General features: G+C 39.5%; 1 protein-coding gene across 5 annotated transcripts in view; it reads right to left on the bottom strand.

Annotated features, from left to right (window-relative positions):
• FHOD3 (formin homology 2 domain containing 3) overlaps positions 1 to 23,630 on the bottom strand; it is a 373,180-nt gene that overhangs the window by 42,482 nt on the left and 307,068 nt on the right. For all 5 annotated transcript variants that reach the window (XM_059856914.1, XM_059856895.1, XM_059856904.1 and 2 more), the window contains 4 exons: positions 19,974 to 20,863; positions 13,603 to 13,761; positions 5,138 to 5,320; positions 498 to 617 (listed from right to left, as the gene is read on the bottom strand). In XM_059856914.1, the coding sequence (XP_059712897.1) occupies positions 498 to 617; positions 5,138 to 5,320; positions 13,603 to 13,761; positions 19,974 to 20,863 (1,352 nt within the window). The remainder of the gene's footprint in view (positions 1 to 497; positions 618 to 5,137; positions 5,321 to 13,602; positions 13,762 to 19,973; positions 20,864 to 23,630) is intronic.

Here is a 23,630-nt window from a genome sequence, read left to right on the forward strand (position 1 = left end):
TGCAATGGAAAACAAAGATATTAAAAAAAAAAACATTAAAAATAAAGACATTAAAAAAAATGCTTAATCCTTCCCATGCAGATTAGTAGACAAAAATTATGACCAATAAGGGGCAGAGGGGAAAGAAGAAGAATCCTACAGAAGAGGAAACTCATTGCTTTTATTAATTTTTAACTTGCTGAAGACTACTCCTAAAATCAGTCCATCTGCAGTGAAATGACCCACAACACAGTTCTCATACTTTGAATGCAAAGCATCAATACTACACTTAAGGGAGTTACACTAGAACAGTGCTTAGCTCCACATTTTATTCAGGTTATGCTGAAAGAGGCAAGACACAACACAAAACATCCTAACACAGAATAAAAGCATGTTGTATTCCCTAAATTACTTTTCTGGTACAAAATAAATAGTGGGTTGCAATTTTCACAATGGTTCTGACTTCTGTATTTTCAAAGGAAAAAGCTGCGGGGGAAATACTGAGACATCAGGCTTACATTGGTTCCATTCAGAAAGTTCCCAATGGCTAGCAGAGTAGAAAGGATAAATCCCAAAGTTTTATTGTGCTCCAGTTGGTCCATTCCCTCCTTCAGGTCTAGCAGTGGTTCTGCAACTTCCTACCATAAGAACAGAAACCAGAAAGTGAAGGTTAGTTTTTAATTCTATGGTTTAGATTAATTACTGCAAAAAGTTCCTGAACTGGCGTCTTGCAGAGTGTAAACTGGCCATGTGTGCTGGCTTTCTTCCATGTTCCAGCTAATAAATCACATGCAAGGACAGCAAAAAAAGTACATAAAATATTTTCCTACTGTTGTTCCTTTATGTATGCAAATGCCTTACTTGTCCTGGGGACTATCCTATGATTCCAAACAGGAGAATGCTGCTGCATTTCAGTTAAATCCATGAACACACCCAAGCCCCAACTTATAAAAAAGCTTCTTAAAAGTATTTTTTGAATCTTTGAACAACAAATTAAAAAAGTTAGAAGCCTTGCTGACTTAAAATTTGGCTTTCTTCAAGTGATAGCCATTTCTATGTTTTAGATATGGTTTTGTGCTTATGAGAATTAAAAACCGAAAAAAAAATCTGCTGTAAACATCAAGCTTTACTAATAGTCTCATTACAATATTTTAATTTAATGCATCTTCCATCTTCACATGTTGTCTGAGTATAGATGTGCATACTGGTAAGGCTTGAAATCATAAATTCTCTTCCATTACCTCAGGAAGTGAACTACACCAGAGAGTTCAAAGGAAGAGAGTGAGGGTAATTGAGTTGACAGAACTTATTTCTATGTCTCTGTGTGAGGCCCAGGGTTATTTATTTTGTATGCACACTAAGAGTTCACATTGTTTCTATCTTCAAATGCCATTCTAAGCATTCGTGAGCAGCATTCTTTTCACAGAATCATAGAATGGTTTGTTTTGGAAAAGACCTAAGGATCATCTAGTTCCAACCCCTGTGCCATGGGCAGGGAGACTTTTTACCCAATTTCCCATATTATTATACTCTTTATGAGCCAAGAAGCCAAAATTAAGCTGCTGTTTTAGACCAAGAGGGAAAGTAATTGAGAATTTCACTTTCTTGGAGACACACAAGGGTTTCTTCAACAACTGTAGTCATATTTTACCATAAAAGATGAATGAAATATATTTCTGGTCCCTACAGAAAAATTTGTCTCTTGAATAGAATATGGAAAATTCAAGAAAAATTAAGAGATGGGATAGTGTGCTAAGTAGTTTATTACAGCAGAGGAGAGGTGCTAAATAATGCAAGACTTTATCAAAGTGAATTCAAATGATACTGCTGCACAGTATTCTTTGAGTTGCTTTAAAGTCAGAGTTGATTTAGTTTGTTTTGTTGTGTTATGGAATGACTCAAACTGCTCTGAATCTGTGGCACACATGGCCTTCTGAACTATTTCATTTAGATCAATTTTCAACCTGCCAAAAAAACATTGCTAAAAGAGTAATTTAAAACATTCTCCAGGTGAATAAGAAGGTGGCATAAGAGGCTTCCAAACCAGGCCATACTGAGCCCTTCATTGAGCTATTTAGACAAGTTATCTAATCTTAGACTTTTTTGCATATAGTACACCTTTGTAATTACTCGTTATTTCTTAATTTATTGTAAGATTAAAAAAACTATAAAAAAAGTGTGCAAGATACTGAACAATTAGACAAATTTCTGATTTTTTCAAATTTACCCACTCTTGCTTCCTATAAAACTTTCCTAAATAGATAAGGTAGAGCCACCTCATATCCTTGGATACCACATTTTTATTTTTCAGCTAAAAATTAGGTTTGAATGAAATTTGAAGATTGGTCCAGAATTTGTCTGAAAGGCACCTTATAATGCCTGATTCAACGTTTGATAGACATGTGCAAATGAACTCAGCTCATTGTACTTTTTTCATTTCTACACCTGCTTTTATTAATTTTTTGATCTTTTAAGTAGTCAGCAAAAGGGATATATTTTTCTGCAGTGATCTTAATTAAAAAAAAAAAAAAACAAAGTTTCTATTCCTTTTTTTAAGACCTTTACAGCCCCTCTGAGATAACAGAATTTGACAATATCTGCATCATAAGTAATTCTATATGAGGAATGAGTAGCAACACAGTGCAATTTTTTAACCTTTTCTGTCTGTGCATTTAAACAAGGATACCAAAAGAAAGAAAAGGGAAATTATTGTTCTGCTAATGACCTTTGGTAAGCATTTAACATTCATTCATTTTTCTTTCATTTTAAATTTTCTATAGAGAGCAAAGAGTGAATATCTATTCATCCAGTCCAGCTCCTCACAGGCTGAGAATGCTCCCCACAAATGTTCCCCTACTTGTTTCAGTTAATTCAATTCAAGCTAAGAAAGATGATTTCTCTTAATATGCCTGAAAAGCTTTTAATGAACATCGACAATGTATCACTTAACCCATTTCTTGAACAATTCACATTCTTTTCTTTCAGGTTGTCAGAGATGAAGCTAAAACCTACTTAGGCAGAACTCTGTTCTTGGCAGGTTAGCAGAAGAGACTCATGCATGAGAACCCTGGTCTTACCAATAACTCAGGTATTTCACACTGTTGGTAACAGGGACCATGTAAAACTTCCAGCCTCATGGAAATAATAGCACTCATATCTTACATAAAATGTATGTGTGACTTGGTAAATAATATGAGGGCATTCTGAAATGTTATGAGTTTTCCTTATTACAAAATAAGATTTTAAAAGAATCAAGCAAATGCCGGACAAAAAAAGAAAGGCAAAGCTGTGGAGCTAAGTGATTTTGGGACCTAGGTTTTGTGAAGCATTTGCCCTTTTGCAGATAGATCTTCTGCAAAAACATAGTTTCAAAACAGAAGAATGTTAGCAGCTCAAGGGTCTCATTTATCATCATAATCATGAATGCAAATTACTTCATTTTTTAAAAACTGAATATCACAGTATCTTATTTCAGTCTAAATAACATGTACATTTACCGATTACCTGGAACTCTGACTTTAACCTTTTGTAACTGGAGATACCCAGCTGCTCACTCTGCCTTGCACTCCTGATGTCTGATCCTGTTTCTTTGTCCTCACCCAAGACCCAAGCTGTCTGTCCTATCTATGCTTGTCTGCTAGACTTATCATATGCTCCTCATACTTTATCACAGTTACCAGATGTTACTTCCTCTACTATTTCATGGTAAGTACTGTGCTTAGTCCTATCTACCTCCAAACAGAGACAAAAACGTTGGTTTTGTCTTCCCTACAGCTGTTGCTTCTCTGAGTAATTTAATTTTTTGAGACATTTTGTACTAGTGCTCATTCTACATGGATTTTAGCTGGCAATAAATTAACTTTGTGGCAAAAGGAAACTCAGAATTTCTTTAGCTTTTAGCTGTGCTTCAAATGTTGCTTTTTGATTGAGAGGACCCTAGAAATTCTAGGTATATGCAGAGATTAATAACTACTGCTAACTCAGCTTACGTGAAAGGTACAATTTAGCCTTGTGGTAACTTCAAAGCAGACTAAATAGCTGTACCAGAGTGAAAAAAAAACACAAAACAAAATAGAACAAACTGGCAAAAAAGTATTCATGCCAGATACAAGTATTTTGCTATACAAGTCAGAAATGTAAATGGCTAATACTAAAAAATTCCAATAAAAATGCTGAGTATTTGTGTGATTGCATGTCCTAGCATCTAAGAAAATTAAATGAAGTTTGAGTAATCTTGACTGTATCACCTGCAAATCAATCCACTGTTGCACAACTCACTAAATAGCCATTGCTAAGTAAACAAGGAATTTTCACAACCATGTGAAACTTTTTTCACGTTTCCCTTTTTAGAATCCATATCACACAGTTATACTGATATTTCAGTACACACCTATGTGCACAGATACAAAATGAATATGTAGAGGAGAGAGCCGCCTTAACGGCAATGCCAGGAGTATGCACCCGAAGTGCAGCCAAAAGGAAGCTCCTGTGCAGAGGTTCCTGGAAGACCTTGTGAAAGGCAGCAAGTACCTGATATCCCCTACACAGTTTCATTCTGTCTCACCTATGCACCAAAATTTTATCCTCTTTTTAAAAATTTGTGCCCATGATTCATCATTCTTGACAGACACCCCAATTATAGTGTTCTTTGAATGAATGCCAGCCACGGAGAAGTTGGCAACAACTGTGTGTGACTGAGCTGAACTGTCTTATCTTTTGTTTAGAATTTTGAGAGCTATAAACAAAAAAACCTTAATGGATAGTGTTTTCCTTAGTTCAAATGAATGTAAGATCAATATTCTCATGATATAAGACTGAATACAGTAGTCCTCACTTAATCTTTATGAAAGAAAAATTCTCATTGCTCTGAAGTAATTTCCTGAATAACAACATCTGGAGAAGATGTGGCAGAGATTTAGCCCTCTTCTTTGTTTCAATATCATTAGTGACTAATTAAAGGAAGGAAGACATAATCTCTTAATTTTCTTTTATAGAAGGAAGAGATTATGAGGGATCAGTTTAGCTGTTTCCTGCTTGGCCACTGAAACAAAAGCGACCCATTTACCATTTCCTCAAAATGTCCATATAATACCAAGGTCAGGGAAAGATTAAGCAAAGCCTCAGAAGAGTCTCCACCCATCCCCGTGCCTTCCCTCACCTTTTCCACTATCTCATAGTCCATCTTGAAAGCCCAGAGCTGGAGCCTGGCGGAGAGTTCGCTGATGGAGGAGAGGGTGAGAAGGAACTGCTCAGCGCTGCCCAGGGGGACATCGGGATTCGCCAGCTGTGCCTCCTGGATCTTCTGCTTTTCCTCCTCGGTGGGGATCATGGTCAGGATTTTCTGTACAGGGAGCCAAAAGGCAAGCATCAGTGGTGGGGCTGAGATGAGTGAGAGGGCTGGGGTCTGTGTGATCCCACAGCAGCCACAGTAGAAGTCCTTAAGTCCTTGGCTGTTAAATTAGGACAGCACAGTAGCAACCAAGAACTAATCCACTGCACAAGGAAGCAAAACAAGGACTGCTATCTCACACACCCGCAGTTTGTTTAAAAATGTATCTGGATTGAAATTTTTATGTTTTTGAAATCTGTATTCAGTAGATAGTAAGTAGCTAATCATGGGATGAAACACTGAAAGACATGAAAGGAAATTGGTTAGGACTGATCTCATCGACTTTCCTATGTTTAAGTCAGAACTTAATATCTCCTTTAAATTACATATGGAAGTAAGGGTAGAAGGAGAATGGTTTTGTGGCCTGTGATTTACAGGAAGTCAGACTAGATTTTAAGGTCTCTTAGCCCTAATATCTACAAATCTTCGAGCACACTTGTAAGCATACAGGAATAACTTTTAGACTCCCGTCCCTTCCTGTCCCCATTATTTCTTACTTTTTTGTTCAGTCTGTTTTATTTTTCTCATGGAACATGGAAACTATTGCAGCTTACTAGGTCACTCCTAAAGATTTCACCCTAACCGACAACTTCCCGAGGAACATGTATTGAATTTAAAGCTGAATTATGCATTGCATAACATACGGCCTTTTTTTCTTTTTATCTGAAAAAGAATCTCATTATTTTCAGTTTCTGCTGTCAATGTGGCACAAAATATTTAAATTTTCCCTTTAAGCCATGAATTTTACAGGCTTGTTTAAATGTGGCAGCTTTCCTTCTGAAAGTATTGCTCTCTAAGTTATTGCTTCTTAATCAGTTTTTAACAAAATAAATGCACTTCAAAATAAAAAAGAAAAGCAAAACAACACAAAGGCATCAGATAACTTGAGGTCTCTACCCTACCGATTAATGCCTCCTTAAAGCAAAGCAGATTTTTAACACAACTTATGTTTATTCATCTCAGGAATGACATGTTTTTGCTGTAGCCATCTATAATGATAGAGGCTGTTTTGAAGGGGAGGAGAGAATAATAAAAATACAGCCAAAGAGCTATCAGACCTGCCAATCCAAACTACAGCCTTGTTCCAGCACTGGACATAGCCAATTCATCAAAGCAGCACAACTGCCCCCTTCCAGTACCGATAGTTTCCCTGGCTGTTTTACAGCACTGGAGCTAAGTGTGTAGAGAGAGCAAGGGACTTCTCCTGGTCAATCAGGCAAAGAACAAGAGTTAGGCAGGCAAATATTGTTCAATTTGTTGAACTGGGACTTATTTAATTTCAGCCACAGCATTTCTATTTCTGTCCATTTTCTTCTGTTGACTTCCATAAACATTAATAAAGAAGCATTTTATCTGTTAATGCTGCCTTTCCCTCTTGCTCTTTTTTATAAATGACGATGACAACAACAAAAAAAAGCATCCTTGCTTGGACACAATAAATTAATATCATAAGTAAAAACAAAAACAAAAACAAAAAAAAAAAAGAGAAGGAAAGTCCCTCAACACACTCTGGTGCTTTTCCTTAGCCTGAAAAGGACTGCTTGGAAAATATTCTGATGTACACGTGTTTCAACTAACAGCATTTGTGTATTGATTTTGAGATGTGCCTGCCATCCATTCATCCATCCATCCATCCATCCATCCATCCATCCATCCATCCATCCATCCATGCTGAAATCTGTAACTTGGGTCATACCTAACATAAAACTAGATTTCTAATTAGCTGCTTTATGGTCTCAGTGCTGAATCAATACTCATGTAAAAAAGTCTGCAAAAAAACCCCAGACTGAGCCTGAAACTCATGAAGAAAGGTGCTTTGCAGTGTCCCTTGAAGGAGTCAGGCATCTTAGTGCCTACTCCTCTCTTCCACAACAAGGAAGACACGCCCTCAGCTGAGACAGGGCAGCTTGCAAATAGCATCATGTTGGACATCCATACATGGAGAGTTTAGCAGTAGCCATGTGGTGGGTGTAAAAATGCTTCTGATGCATTTTTGAAGGCTAACACTGCAGCAGTATTCTCAACTGCCTCCTACAAATAACTAGGACTTTTGGCAGCTACCCAGAGATCCCACAAGTATTTTGTGGTGGGGCAATGTCTTCACTCCAAATTTTACACTGCTTTGGGGCATTTTAAAGAGAGCAAAGAAACAGTAAGCTTTATTTCCAAAGGGACTCTCCTCCTCCTTGGGCTTTATATAAACATCACAAGATAGATGGAGCTGACAAAAAGCATTCAAGTCCAAGTTCTGCAAGACTGCTGTGCTGCATACCATACTATGTGAAACAGGGGATGCCAAACAAAAGGGCCTGTGCTTGTGGTGCCAGCTGCTGAGGATCAGCCCTGCTGCTGAAAGCCATGCCTTGGTGGGGCCAGAGCTGCTGGCAGGTCTAACACCATCCAGGGTGCAAATGCCTCCATTACAACGACCTACACCAGCACTCCTGACCTGCTTGGACAAATGATTCTGATCCTGCTGGCCCTCATCCTTGGTGTGCCCCTGAGCAAGTAGTGAAATGCTCCTCTTCTTGATTTCCACTCTATGACTAATTTGAGCCATTTGCTTGGTGCTGGAAACTGATGAGTACACCATCTGCCACTTCATTATTATTTTAGTTTTTATTTCTATTATTTTTTGAAAAAAAAAACCCTAACAATAAAAGTAGCATAAAACCACAGCAGGGCAGAAGGCTACTGGCACCTGATGTGACCATTAAATCACAAACAGCTTAGAGTCCAATCATTAATTCATATTGCTCTTTGCAGTACACAGAATTCCAGAGTGGGTTATGTTGGAAGGGACCACAGTGGGACTAATGATCCAAGCTCCCTGCTCAAGCAGGGCCATCTCAGAGCACATGGCACAGGACTACATCCTGATGGTTTATGAATATCTTCAGTGTGGGAGACTCCACAGCCTCTCTGGGCACCCCATTCCAGTGCTCAGTCACCTGCACAGTAAAGAAGTTCTTCCTCACATTCAGGTGGAACTTCCTGTGCATCAGTTTCTGCCCACTGCACTTGTTCTACTGCTGGGAACTACTGAGAAGAGCCTGGATGCATCCTCTTGACACCCTCCCTTTAGATACGTAAATACTCTCAGTTTGCTCTTCCCCAGGCTGGACAGCCCAGCTCCCTCAGTCTTTTCTTGTAACTGAGGTGGTGTCAGCAACCTTCAGGTCAATGAAAGAAGAACTGGTTATCAATAATGTGAGAATATGCTCATACTCTCTAGTACATGTGACACATGTATTTCAACTTCATGTATTCCCACACAACTGTTTGGGCCAGAGCCTTATGTTTTGAGGAAAATATGTGTGTAAATAATAGAGGAAAATAAGCAATTTTTGCATGAGATAATGGACCCCAATTATTCTGCTGCTGGACTCAGCCACCTGCTTGAACTTTCAGCAAAGGGATCAAACCACTTATTTCCTGGAATCTGCCATCCTGAGGTATAATCTCCAAAAGTTCCTAAAAGGAAAGACTTTCAAAAGCAACATATGGCTGAGGGTGATGGGCCTTAGTGTGGGATGCAAGGAAGCACCCAAGCAGTGATGGCAAATCGCCCAGCCCCTCTGAGGAAATTAGGCGCCTAAGTTTTCTCTTTCATGAGATACTGGGGCTTCTCAGTGACGATAAGATTGCAGGGATGTCTCATCTTTGGTGTTTGGTCTCACCTGATCTTACCAGGTGAACAACAGCCAAAGAAAATAGTAACTCAAATATCTGTTGTTGTTGCATTCAAAGCTTTCTGTGGCTTGAGGACCACAAATACGTAAGCTGCATCACCAAGTATGCATTAGTGAGTATTTCACCAGATATTTGACAGGCCTCAGAAGACAATCCAACATCCTGAAAGGTTCTCTCACATTTCAGCTTCCCAGACAGCTGTTAACAAGACCCATTGCTGGTTCGCATTACCTGCTGAAACTCTAAGAAAATGTAACAGCATATGAAGGTCAGAACTTCAATGTAAGGGAAGCTGCCTGCACTAATTTTATTACAACTCTTTCAAGAATGATCCAATTCTGAGAAAGAATTACATCTAAAATGCTGATGACCATCCCTGTAAATCAGGAACTGATACCATTGCCTCAGTCAGACCACTTCTCTTCCTCAGCTCTCTACAGAAATACAGGAACATGTCATTGCGGGTCACAGAAACTGCAGATTGCGTTTTGGTTTGCTGCAAGGAGAGAATGTGCGGCTTCTTTTTTTTTTAATATAGTCTGAAACAGATTAGGGCTGTGATATGCTGCCTGTGGGTCAGCAAGGCACCACTAAGGCCATTCTCTCTTCCATCTAGACTTGAGAAAAAAGGTATTCTTTCAGGTCACACAAGACAGCATCATTTGAAACATCCCATCACACTCTTACAAAGCATTAGACAAGCAAATTGGAAACTGCAAATATTGATGTACCAAAAATATAAATACCTTGTTTCCAAAAATCAAATTTTGATTTTTGTTTATACATATCACCATCTGGCTTTTTAACATCAAGCTCTCATTTCTTACTCCTTTTTACACATCAGGGCTATCTAACCAATCCAGACATCAATACTTCAAGCTATTTATTATGGGTATGCAGGGTGTAGCACACTTGGATATGGAGGGTACAGCACATCCAGAGATATTTTTTTTTCATTTCAAAGATTTATTTAAAAGCTATACCTACTAATGCTACCAACATTGTGTAGTGTCACAAAGCCATATTGTACAGCAGAATACAAACCCTGCTAATTTCCTCACAGCATTACCCCAATTTTAGTCTGCTAAATTAACCATAGTCTTTGGTATTAATTGATTTTGGTCCACATTTCCTTACTAAGCAGCCCTTTCTAGAGGGTTCCACTTATTTCCTTCTCTACAGACAAGCACCAAGGACTGCTTTATTGGACTCCCTTCTTGCAGTTGCCTTTGATACATAAAAATCAGGCGCCAGGATTTTAAGCTTGCCTCTTTTGCTTAGCTCACAGCAAGACCTCATCTATTGTAAGGAGGCAGTTCTTTATTCTGCAGTGAGCTCCAAGTTGTTTGAACACAATGAATACCAAGTTTTCAAAGAAAGAAAAACACAAACACTTTGGCAAATGTAAGGTGGCAAAATTTTTTTTTTTTTTTAGCTGGACTGGCTCATGCTTGCAAACACACGATCTGCATTCCTCGGAAAATACATTTCAAACAGTGCCTGCTTTGCATACTAAGTGGACTACATCTACTTGTCTAGCATCATGGCCCACTTTCTGCCTTTTTTCTCAGCTCAGGGGTACCTAACTACTTTAAGACCTGAAAATATGCAACATACTTAGGAACAGAGGGCTTTAAAATAAGTGGAGTATTTTTTCCACTTAGTTACATATTTAAAGTTAAAAAGTAAAGTATGGATTCCTAACAAGAATTCAATGTCAAAAGCAAAGCAGCATTCAGCAGATGTAAGGCAGCAGTGGAGGCTCTGCTGGAGCTAGTGCTCTAACTATGGACTGAGCAGATGATGAATTGGGCTACCTTGAACTTGGGCCTGCAGCCCACTGCATCCCTGCCTGTTGCTGGCACTACTGCTGGCACTGCTTTAGTCCACTGCCCTTAAAGGAATCCTTTAGGTCAGTTTTAAGGCACCATTTAATCCACTGAGATGCAGAACTAACGGCACACACACACTCACATGACAGTGACAATGCTCCTCAGCAAAGGACACCACACAGAGCTCACTGCCAAGGCAAAGGATGGTTCAGGTAACTTTTTACACTGTAGGTGCTCTGCTCTTTGTTGAATCTGACAAAAGCTGAAGATGATCCTAAGTTGTAGCTTCTCTGAAATATTAGCAGTGAATGTTATGTTGCCACTGCACATATCTCTTTTCCTGTTCTCTTTACATCTCTCTTCTGCTTACTGGATGTGGCAATTATTGTGCAGAAAGGCTTTTGAGTATCCACTGAGGTACAATTTTTTAATCAGGCAAATTGCATATTTTTTTTCCATACCAGTCCTGCCTCAATCAACCCACAGATAAGCTATCAATTGCATTATATGGCAAATTGCTGTATTATCTGTGGGGTTTTTTTATACATGAAGCTGATTCTTACAGTATTACTGATTCATTCAAAGTGGCTATCAATTACTTCCTGATGTTTAGATAGATATGAACCAGAAAACCTCTACAAATCCAGACTGAAACAACAACCTCTCTTCCCTCTATGCTAACTTAAGGGCTAAAGCCAATGAACAGAAGATAAAGAGAAGAGACACAGAAAACAAAGCTTGCCTACATTGTAGACCAAAGGGGCAGTATGGAAAACTGAAGCAGGGACCTGCTGAAAACAATGGGGCTCACAATAATGAATTTTTGTACCAACCTGTGTGCTACCTGGCCAATTCTGTGTAGCTTGATCCAGCCCTCTCTATCACTATAAAGGTCTGACTCTGTAATGTGCTGTAAGAAAAATATGTAATTTGGGATTGAAAAGAAAATTTGAATTCAGTGTAGGGTTTTAGTTGATAAGAAGTAAAAAAATATATATAACTGAGGGAAAAAAAGCACTTTTCTCCATGGACATAGTCCTTTCCAACCAATCAAGACTTCATTCCTCAAACTGCAAAGTATCTGGGCTCTGCTGCACTTAGCCTTTCTCTTGGTTTCAAATACCTGAATGAACACATGAGGATTGCTCACATACTTAGCTTCAAGCTGTGGGGACAGACCTCAGAGACCTTTTCTTTAGCACTGGGAAAGTATATTAATAGTGTACAATTTCCTGTTTTTTTGAATTCTTCAAATTGAAATCCACCTTCATATATATTTGACATTAAATTATGGGTTCCTGGCAGCTAATGGAAAGGCCACCCAAAGGAGGGTGTGGTGGTACAAAGCACAGCTGTGGACACCACAACAGGTGGTTGGCAGATGGACAGCCCAGAGACAAATGTTGGCAGTGGAAAGGATGGGCAGTGCAGAGCACCTGAAGCCAGAGAAGGACACAATTCTAAGGAGATGATACCCAGAAGTTAATGAAGACTTGTCCTCCTTTGTCAGCCATTTTATGTTGGACTTTGTATGGAAACACTGCCTACAGCACTGAGATCGAGCTGGCTGTGAGTGGGCTTGGCTGGAAGGGTACTTTTCTCCAACATTTTAAAGCTTAGCACTGCAGACTGCAGTGGTGGGTACATGGGCTGGGTCATGAAAGAATTACTAGTTTTAGAGTGATCTGTCACCTTCATCATACGAGTAAATTATGCGTATAGCAAAAAGTAATATAGCTTGGGGAAGAAATTATGTTCTATAGGGACAAATCAGCCCTTGCCTTCTAACTAGAAGGATCTTTTGCCTCAGGCATTTCTTTTGCATGCAACTGTTGGCAATACCATTTTCATTCCAGGAAGCTTTTCTCATTTTCTTTTGTAGTCAGCAAGGTAGAGGTGGAAAGGGGGAAATAATGAAACACAGTGCCAAACCACAAAAAGGTGACTGTGAATTAATATATGACTTCTGAGAGCCACCGATTGAGATTTGTAGTTGTGCAGATTACTCTTACTAGATGATACAGGCTTATAGAAAAAAAAATTGAATTTAATATGAAAAATTGAAATTAATATGACCATAATGAAAAAAACAGTGGAGCCACAAGCTTCTTTTACACTTCACAGAAGAAAAATGTTTTGATAAAAAAAATAATAAACAGAGCTCATCTTGGATCTTGGTAAGAATATCTGCAAAGTCAAACATGTAGTGGTAAAAATTACATCATCTGTAATCTTTATACCAACTGCTTTTCTTCAAACAACAGTAACACAGAAATGCTATTCTAGGCAGAACTAGTCGCTGTATTTGTTTTCCATTAGATATACAATCTAGAATGACTCCAACAGCTAGCTGGGCATGAAATTTATTAGACCCTGTACCAGTTGCATCAGCCTTAGTAACTCACTGCCTGTTTTTGCTGCTCACAATATTTCAGACAAGCTTCAGATAATACACTGAAAAACCTGACAGGAATTAACACCATTGCTACTCAAACAAAGCAGATAATCCATGATCACTGAGCATGCCCAGCCTCATGATACTTCCTGCTTCTGAGTCCACTACACTGGTTTCACAAATTTCAACACTCAGACATGACATAATATGCCCCCTTCTCCTTCTTCCATGAGCAGTCTGGCCGTACCATATGCAACATGAGGAAAAAAAGTATTGAAGATGCAGACTTGAAGACATTGACTGTTCTTTCTTACCTCTATTCCTTCCTTGTTTAAGGCATATTCATCAAAGTTCAAAATAGCAGTCTTGATGGTGCGGGGAGGGGGCAGCACAGTCAAGCCAATATTAATGGCGTTGCTTCGCTTTGAGTCCAACACAATGATCTCCTGTCGCTTCCCATCTGCAGCAGTTTTCTTGGTAAAGAATAGAACAAGGTCATTATTCTTCTGATCTGTTGTATAAAGTAAAGGCACTCCTTTCACTAATGACTTCCCCCACTCAAGAAAGCTGACATTGAGTGTAAACCTAATTTATTTTTAGGCATCAAAACAAGCTGAATTCTTGTAGCACATCCTTATCTTATCAACATGAGCTGCCAGGATTCAATCAGAGATCTGAACACTGCAGTGCAAAGCAGAGCTAGTCTGACACAGTCCTCAAAAAGGCACTTTGGGGCAGGAGCCAGTCTAAAAAATACCTGAAACTGCCTCTGTCAGCCCAGAGCTCTGCTATGCAGCAAGACTGGCCAGCACAGGCCTGCTGGGGCAGCAGCTGGGCAGCCAAGGGACTCCAGGGCTTAGTTCCCTGTTGGATGCACCAGATTGGACCCTCTCTCACTTGTGTGGCTGGCTGAGAAACAGAGTAGTTCCCACGTGGTTGCCAGCATTCTCCTGTGTTATAAATCCATCTCAGACACTGGCAAAGGAGCCATAGGTGCCTCTCTGGAGGTACTGGCTTGGTTTTCTGATCTTTGGCTGCCAGGGGAAAGTTCTATGACCTTGCTGCTCATGATACGTCTGTCAAGTCCTTCATAGATGCAGAAAAATTTCAACCCTTGTGTTTTTTACAAAGTTGTATTTGAGACTATCCATATCCTTGGATCTTACCTCCAGTAAAAATAATAATAAAATCACAAAGGACTGGCAACATATACTTTAAATTCTGTTCTAAGGCAGGCCCAAGGAATTTTTTTCTTCTCCCCATCCTTATAGTGGCAAAATGTGAACCAACTATGCAAGGTGACTCAAAATCCACTAATGTGGCATAATGTGGTATTGAATGTGGTCTTTGGTTTTACACATCAGCATGTGTCTCTTTCTCTCGCTCATCATCCCATGCTAGAAGTTGTCTCTTTGGTAACTATGTATGTTGTGCTGGGTAGCTGAAAGGTGAGAGGACTCTGCTCCTCATACTTAGGGTTTTTTCCTCCCTCTGCATATATGTGAACATTGTAAACATGTTTTCTGTGGTTCTTCTGCCTTTTCCCTATCAGAGATGGGCTGAGGAATGTCGTCAAGCACAGGAGTGAAGGGAGAAGTCTTACACTGATGTTATCAGTCTTTGATCTCTTGTGGATTTGGGGAAAGCCTGGGAGGAGACTTACTACTCAAGTATCAATCCATGCTCAGGATTGTTTTTTAGACTACTGAGCTCTGTCCTTCACTTTCTCTGGGTCTGCACCACAGCCACCAAGACACAAAATGCCCAATTCCCAGGCCTACAAGCTGTTTTTGAATTGGAAGCAAGTAAATATGATTGCATCAAAGCACCTCTAGCTGTGGACAGACCATAATGGGGAATGCAGCTGTATCATTAAAAAGATTTCTTTTTCTGGCATAGCTCAGAACCTTGCTTGCACAAAAAGAGGTTTGCCCACTGGTTCCTGCAGCCTCCACAGCACCTGTATGATACCACAGCCCTTTCAACATACCAGAACAACTAACGTGGTATGATGCAACTTTTGTGTGCACACGGGTCTGAAGGCAGGTGCTGTTTACAGGAATTAGGGAATACCACATGTATGATTGGAGAAAGTAATAAAAAGGGTTTTTTTTTTAAACTTAAAAAGAAACAACAATTTTGCAGTAAACAGAATAAATTTTAGGAGAGCAAAGATAACATTTGTTTTCAATGTTTTTCTATCAGTTCTGTCAGAACTGATCTCTTCTTATCAGCTTAAAAATATCTCCAAAGCCCTCCTGAATTTTCCCTTTTCTAAATAATAGACTTCTCTTTTTCTTGGGGAGCTACCTGAAGGATATGAGATGCTGCTCCTCCTTTAATGCAGTAAAACTTTTACTTCCCAAGCCACTAATCACATTCTCAGGACCACAGTTAGTGGCGAAGACCACATTAAAACCAAAGAGGGTTCACCAGACACTGCTTCCTCTTGAGTTTGTATTGCACTAAGCCTTTTTTAAACACTACTTTTTACCTTGTCCTTTGGAACACAGAATTACACAGCTCCAAAGAATTTATGCAGAAGGGAAAAGGCCAGAGGAAAGGAGTTAAATTTAGGCTTCCCACATGTGGTATGGGTAAGTAAGCCTCAGATCTTCAGCTCTGTTTTTAGGCTCCCAAGTGTGACAAGAAAGACATATTCATTTGGGGGACACAGGATGCTCACAGCCAGGATCAGTGCGATCCCTACAGCGCACACGGTCCCGAGCAATGAGTTATGAACGACAGATCAGCTGCACAGGGCATGAGTGCATGCAGGTATTTTCCAGAGCTAGAACTGCATATGGGATATAAAATGTTGGGGTGGTAACCCTTCTCAAAAACAGGGGCTGAAGAGATTTTAAATCCATTCTTGGGATGATGTCTGAGTTCCAAAGAAATCCTTTCCAAATAAATAAAAGGATGAAGAAAAGAGAAAGATTTTACGACTATGAACTTTATTACCTTACCACTAGGAAAAGAATTGCTTTTTGTCTGCAGTGAAATTGCACAGGTAGAAGTGTCTGACTGTTAAAATAAGCTACAACTACTAATTTCTACTACAATATTTGGTGACTTCAATCTATGCTTTATAAATTCAATAACAGAGAGTGAGTTAAAATGCTTGAGGGAACAGTGAAGTAGTGCACTTGATTTTATATTTTAATGTGTCAGTATGAAGTGTAATCCCTGAACTTCTCAATATTATATATACCATATTATTATGTATAATTACAAAGTAAGTACAAAATACAAATATACCAGGTAGTATAATCTTTGGAAGACAAAGACTTTGCAATGTATTATGAGTATCAATTCAGAAATATCTTCTGCCTTTAAAATTGTAAAAGTCTGCATCAGTAGTGCAGAAAAATCTACCTTAATAGTGAGATGGCTTTTTAATTTTTTTTTTAAATTTTATTTTATTTCTATCTCAATTAGCAAGGATTTAATACAAGAGATGTAAAATGGAATCGATAGGGTGACACTGACTTTTTCCAGAATATCTTATGCAATCTTTTTCAGAAATTCTGGTCCACATTTATGGCCTGTCTTGGCATTCACTGAAATTGCAACAAATCCTTTCAAAAGGAATATGTGTCTAAGCATGTGTACATGAAAACAGATTCCTTCCTTTTTCTCTCCTACTAATTTTTATGTCTGTGGGCACATGATGGATCAGTATATCCCACAGGGTATACATGAATCAGCAAAATAATACTTTCATGCAAAACCAAGTGGATGGTAAAAGGGCTGAACAACAGCATTTGATTGAGGAGTGTCTGCATGTTTTTACTTCTCTTCACAGAAAAGTAAACACTTTGAAGTACTTTGCCAAAATATCTGCTTTGTTCAGTGGAGTGAGAAGGAAGGAAATACTATACTGGTTTGGAGGGGATACCTGATAACTCCTTACATTGGCAAATATAATGCAGGGTCCTCTATTCTAAAAAAATAAACCATCTGCAACTAAAGGTGCTCCGCTAAACAATATAAATGTGCAAGTTTCTCAGTGTGGCATAAATTTTCCTAAAATCAAGAATCGCCTCTCGCAGTCCCATCCCCCAAAATCCTGTATTATATCCTACACTTTTAAATCCACTTTATTTTATTACAGTCTATTGTGTTTAATGAAAAACTTCTCATGGGCCAGGAAGTAGCTGTTTATAGCTGTGTGTTGTGGAAATCACAGTGAAGGATTAGAAACTGGAGTAAAATTGGTTACAGCTGTATGAGAGAGCATAAGCAGAAGATAGAGCCAAGCCCCCCCTTTATGCACCCTGACTTTGCTTTTTCTCTCATCCTTCTGGACTGTTCCTTTTCTATGCACCTACTTCCATCTCTTAATATGAAATCTAGAGATTTGACTTCTGATTTGTTGCTCTGCACTCTCTTTTTTCAGCTGAACCAACTGAGCTGTGAGTCAGACTTTAGGATATTATAGCATAAACCTGTTTTGGATTGCAGCCATTGGACAGGAGAAACTAGACACAACGGGGAATGTGCTCTCTGGAAATAAACCAAGCAGTCTGGAAAAATCGAGAGCTATCCTAATTTGAGTGTAATCTTTGTACCAAACCTCAAGTCTTTTACGGATTTGGTGGTCTGCTTAATTATTCCCACTCTCACTTGATCTAAGGACCATCTCCTGCTCTGGAAGATTTGCTGGTGTTCACAAAAACCAGGCAGGAGTTTCAAAAGCCTGCGCAGAGCTCTATTTTGGTACTCCACAGTCCCCACTGTCTTCTCTGCAATGAGACAATGATACTTCTATGTCTGTGTTATGGGACAGAGTGGAAAGAGAGCCAAAAGTACAATGTCTCATGCAGAGAGCAGTTATCGGTCGCCAAGGGGAAAGCACCTAAATCATTCCTCAGACTTGCATTAATTTGAAAGAAACCTGCTCACTCATCTTCCAGCCAGAAGCCAAAAGCTCTGCCAAAGCATCAGGCAGGTTTGAGAAGCAAGTGTGAGGGAGGGAAAATGGCCGAGGGTAGTTTGGGAACATGCACGATGATGGACTGGAAAAGTAAACAAGTCATAACTCCAAGAACCTAAAATTTTATCAAAATTTCATGTGAGAATAAAAAATAAGGAATCAGCCAGAGTGCTCCATTACAATGCTGGCACTTAGCACAAAGCTAAATTTTGGAAATGGCAAATATGTTATCATTCCACATTCAATTCAAGGAATTAAATATTTTATGGATCTAAGAAAATGCTCTCATTTCTTCCATCTATGAACCATCTGTGTCAGATTTGTATTTACGGGGAGAGAGATGAGGAGTAGCACGCCACGGTGTCACCAGCATTCCTTCCTCAGCAGAAAAAGAATTAGAGAGAGAAATTAATCTCGGCATTGGCCAGATGAACAATCAGCTGAACGTGGTTTTAAAGGTGCTACATCATACGTTTCAGATTTCCATGCATATGTGTTACAAAAAAATTCAGCTAAGAGCAGTGATGGCAGGATCTACATGAGCCATCTCTTATGTACCTGTTGCTTGCTAGGTACTTGGGGGCTTGATTACAGAAATTCCAATGTTTCCACTTTGTCAAGATGATCAAGAATGACTATTAGAAAATTTTGAGTTAATAAACTGGACAAGTGACACAGAGAACCTTTACTGTGAAACATCCAGATTCCCCAGAGCAGGAGCAAACAACAATATCTATAATACATAATAGATGTAACAATTTTCTCTAGCTAAAGTAAAATATTCAATGTGCTGACTGTTTTTATATTACTATAACGCATATAGGCATACAGAAAAAGCACACAAGCCATTCATTTATTTTAAGAGAGATGGACATTTTTTACTATCATTTTAATTGGAAAAAAATATTGTTTCCCTGATACCAATTATGCTGCTTAGAAGAAAAAGAGTTTATGTAACCATGAAAAACAAATGTTCGGGCTAATAACTTTTTTAATGCTACTTCAAGTTCCTCTTAAGTGTAACTATAAAAAGCTTCCTTTTGTTGTTGATTGTAATGTTAAACAGCCATGTCATGAGCCTTTGTGAGTTTATTTTATAACAGTACTAAGGAAGAGGGAATCCTAGCTACGGAGGTATTTCCTGTGCCAGCTTCTATCTTAAATTTGCCACACTGTATAAATTAAAGATTTTAAATAGGCCTGTTCACCAGTATAAAACGAAAACCCAACACCCCTGCAGAGTTCAGCTGTAAACATGGTCCAGCTGATAATTCCATCCTTCAGAACAAAGCACATGCGCAGACTCTTTGCAGCAGATCCAGTCTGATATTCTAACCTTTCCACACGATGATTAGGAAAATATTACCAAGTGAAGAACTGTCAAATACACAAATATGAATCACCACGCTGCGACCTCTTTACGAATGCAACAGAAAATATTTCAGATTCCGGTATCTAGTTTGGCACTCAGCTATGGACAATCTAATGTAGAATTTGTTGGTATTTGCCACATGGAGTGATATCCCACAACTGGCAAACCTGAGACAGGAGGGCAACTTGGCACATACACCACCTCAGGCCCATCTCTAGTGTCAGGCCATGGAATATTTTCCGTCATAGGCCAAGCTAAAAAAGCATCCAGTAATTTCCACTGGTTTGATATAAACAACATAAATCACCTAGATCTTATTCAGAATGAATACCAATACAATAGCAGAAAAATAGCAAACTGAATACAAGCTGTACCTTTGTGACAGGCAGTTCTTTGGATTTAGACTCAAAGAGATGCTCCAGTTTGGAAGTGTCTACCTTAATGGGTTCCAGTTTCGACCACAGGAATTCTCTGCAGCGTTTGTTGTTTTTACACTGCCACTCAAATGGCCGTACCTCATTCCAAAACAGACGGATGGTTTTCTTCTTCTTTATAAATGCTGGCTGACCCCTAGAAACCTGGGGTGACCCTAAACCCTGAGGAGTGCTGAACAGTGGAGGAGGAGCCAATAAATTAGCAGAGGGCGGTGGTGGAGGCGGACATCCAAACAAGGGGGGAGGTGGTGGAGGAGGCAAACCCAGAAAAGAAGGTGGAGGTGGAGGAGGGGGAGCAAGGGAGTCCCCAGGACCCATATCCATGTCCAACACATCTACATCATCCTCCTCCCCCAAGTCTGTAAAATCCATGTCCTTGATTTTAAGTTCTCGAGGATTAGCCATGAGCTGATCCCAGATGTAATCAGATTCCTTCTTTGTCTGTGCTGGTGTTTTCTCGGGGACCTGCTCACTGATTTCATCTTCAGGCACTGCTGTCCCCTTAGCCAGCTCACCACTGTTAAATTTTTCTGCAAAGGCTTTCACACTGCCTTGGTTGTCCAGATTTCCAATCTCCATCTTTTTGACACTTTCATCTTTGGCCTGCTTTGTGGCCTGGAGAATAGAGATCCTGCTGGCTAGGCTAGTGAGTGACTCCTCGCTTTCCTCCGTCTCCTTCTTTTCCTCCTTCGCCTCCAGCTCCTTCTCCTCTTCATCTTCGGGCTTTTTGTTATGCGCATACAACATGTCCAGCATAAACCTCTTGTTGTTGAGGATGTTACTGCACTGCTCATTCACACCAGCATCCTGGATGGTCTGTGACCATGGACCTGCAATCACACACACAGAGATGGGAAGAGTCAAGGGAAGGAAGTCAGAGCACCAAGAACACTCTTCAAAAAAAAAACCCACGTGAGGGATGCATGTACAACTACTCTTAAACTAGGGAAACAGTTTAATTAACCAGTTGCTGTGAAACAGTTTAATTAAAAGTTACTGTGAAAATTTTGAAATAAGATACAGCGCTGATATGGCCTGATGGCCTGATCTGGATGGGTTCTGAACAATTCTCAAAAAAGGAGGGGGGCTAGAGAATAACATGTAGTTTGGTAGGGACTATATAACTTTCAGGATTTGAATGTTCAGGTTTCTCCTGAAATCTGTCAGGTTTTAGTTTGGACTTACAACCTCAGCTCATTTTATACAGTGCATAAATTCTTGTAACCTTTGGTATTTCAGAATGGGGCTTAAATATCATGACAATGACACAAAACAGGTTATCATCATTCTCTTCACCTGGCCGCGTACTAGAACAACCTCAGGGAAATATTATCATATGAAAGAGGTCTTCCTTGCCTGATACCAAGGCTGACCTGTGGCTGTTTACTTCTCCTCCTCCCACCCTGCTGGCTAGGGAAGAGCAACTTTCAGACCCTCAGAACCCCCTGGCTGGGTACCTGGGCCATCTTCACAACACAGATTATTGGAATTCCAAAGCAGGCTGCATACCCAGGACATAGCTCTCAGGACAATTCTCCAGGCAAAGAGTGTAAGCATAAGCAAGAGTCTAAAAGTTGTTTATGATACGAGAACCTTTATAAAATAATTTTGAATAAGCTGCTCATCAACCACTGTTAACCTCCCTGTTATATGTCAGTGTTGAAAGACTATTGGCCTTCCCACATTACAATCATTTAACGTTTCACTGTAATGAAGCTTCATCTTTCTGACTACTGCTTTTCTCACCAATAATAAGCAAAATACCATGTCTAAGACAGCACCACAAATAACAAATTGTAGTGGTCAAACTTGAAAAATATATGATGTAAGCGTCTCTGTGACTCCATTTCCCTGAATTTAATACTACTAACCAATGTGGATAATGTGTCTAATAAATACGGTGCTCCTTTTTCCAGTGGGCATCAGATGAAGTGATTAAACATGCAGCAATGATAATTCTTCACACTTACTGTATTTCCTGTATGGAATTCCTTCTGCTCCCTATAGTCCTTACACATTTTTCATAAACTCTGCTTCTTTTATTTCATCATTTTACTTTGATTGCTAGCCTTTTTTGGGGGTCCTTGTGGTTAAAGATTTTCTTTTATACCTGTAGGTTGCCATTTTTCTTGAACTCCCATTTTATCTTAGTTTTTTCACTTATGTTCCCACCGTTTTCAATAACTTGGAGTTTTAAGTATCTTTTACAGCTTTCTCTGTCAATGGAGTTGCTTTCTTACCACAGCATCTAGTCCTGTGCTCTGAGAAGGTGTCTTCTTGGTGAGATCTACATCCAGGGCCCCACAGCTCCCAGCTTCCCCTCCCTTAAAACAACACTGCATTAAAATGTAGGGCCTGGCAGCACAAAGTATATAGACAGCAGTAACTCCTGCCTCTATTTCGATCAAGCTCTAAGCCATGTTTTAAAATCAGTCCAGAGGTTTAACCCCAGACAAAATAAAGACTTTTTTTTCAGAAATGGATACGACCTACTTTCCTGCTGGCGGACTGACTGCTTCCATTATCTGCTCATTTTTCCTCAGACTTGATCCATGGGATTGCTTTCTTATCAATACTTGTCCACCTGAGGTAGTTGCTTTTTCTCTGAAGTAGCTTCATTAGACAACATCACTAGACAACTCCTTCCCCACGCTATAGATTCTACCCAGCTGTGCCCTCGCAGAGAATTTCCCCCTACTCCAAGCCTTTCCTTCAAAGATGTTCAAGATGGCTCCCAAGATCCATCCCACAAACCCCACACGATCTACCCCTTCTCAGTTTCACCAGATGGGATCCTCCAGTGTTCAATCCCTTTGCAAAACTACCCATCTGAATTTGCCCAGACAAAATCTCTAATTTGCATTCCCCAATTCCACCGCCAACTGTCCAAGCTGATCAAAGATTATATCTGTGAAAACTCTTGCTACCTTGGTTGCCTCTTTTGCTCTCCTCTCCACAGGTAAAGCTTTGAAATACCATTGGAGAAACAAGACTTGTTGGAAGCCAAATTTGGCAGGATGGCTAATGAAGAAGCTTGCACCAAGGGCAAGCCTTTGTCCTCAATGCACCTGGGCAGAACCAACGGGCCATCTCATAAATAGCAAAATGCTTCTTGGGAATGTCAAAACTGCCAGAGGAAGTGCTTGTTTGCTTTCCAGAACTCCTCACCTACTAGAGAGCAAGCAACTCACTACATGAGTCCTCCTATACAGCACTACCAGATAAATCTTTGGTCTACTGGCAGTGTAGGACAATTTTAAGATGTTGATTTTAGTAAGACTACATTTCTTAGCTTTTAACAAAAGTACATAAGGACTTTAAATTAGAGTTGTAACAGGTTGGTAGCAGACAAGGTAATGAGAAAAGACTTGTAACTGTTCTTTTTTGCACTTGGCCTATCTTGGACTAAACCCCAGTGTAGCAACATCTTTCATCTGTGATGCCTCCCCAGCCTTTTGTACAGATATATCCATCTACATTCTTTATGAGTACAACAGCATTCTAGGTAACTCAATTTTGGTGCTGACTGAAAAGAAATTAGCTCTAAAATTTAGGATAAAATTCATGTAATGCTTTCCAGAAAAAAAGTGACAGATT

Source organism: Haemorhous mexicanus, chromosome 1 (genome assembly GCF_027477595.1).
Source record: "Haemorhous mexicanus isolate bHaeMex1 chromosome 1, bHaeMex1.pri, whole genome shotgun sequence".
Taxonomy (NCBI): Eukaryota; Metazoa; Chordata; class Aves; order Passeriformes; family Fringillidae; genus Haemorhous; species Haemorhous mexicanus.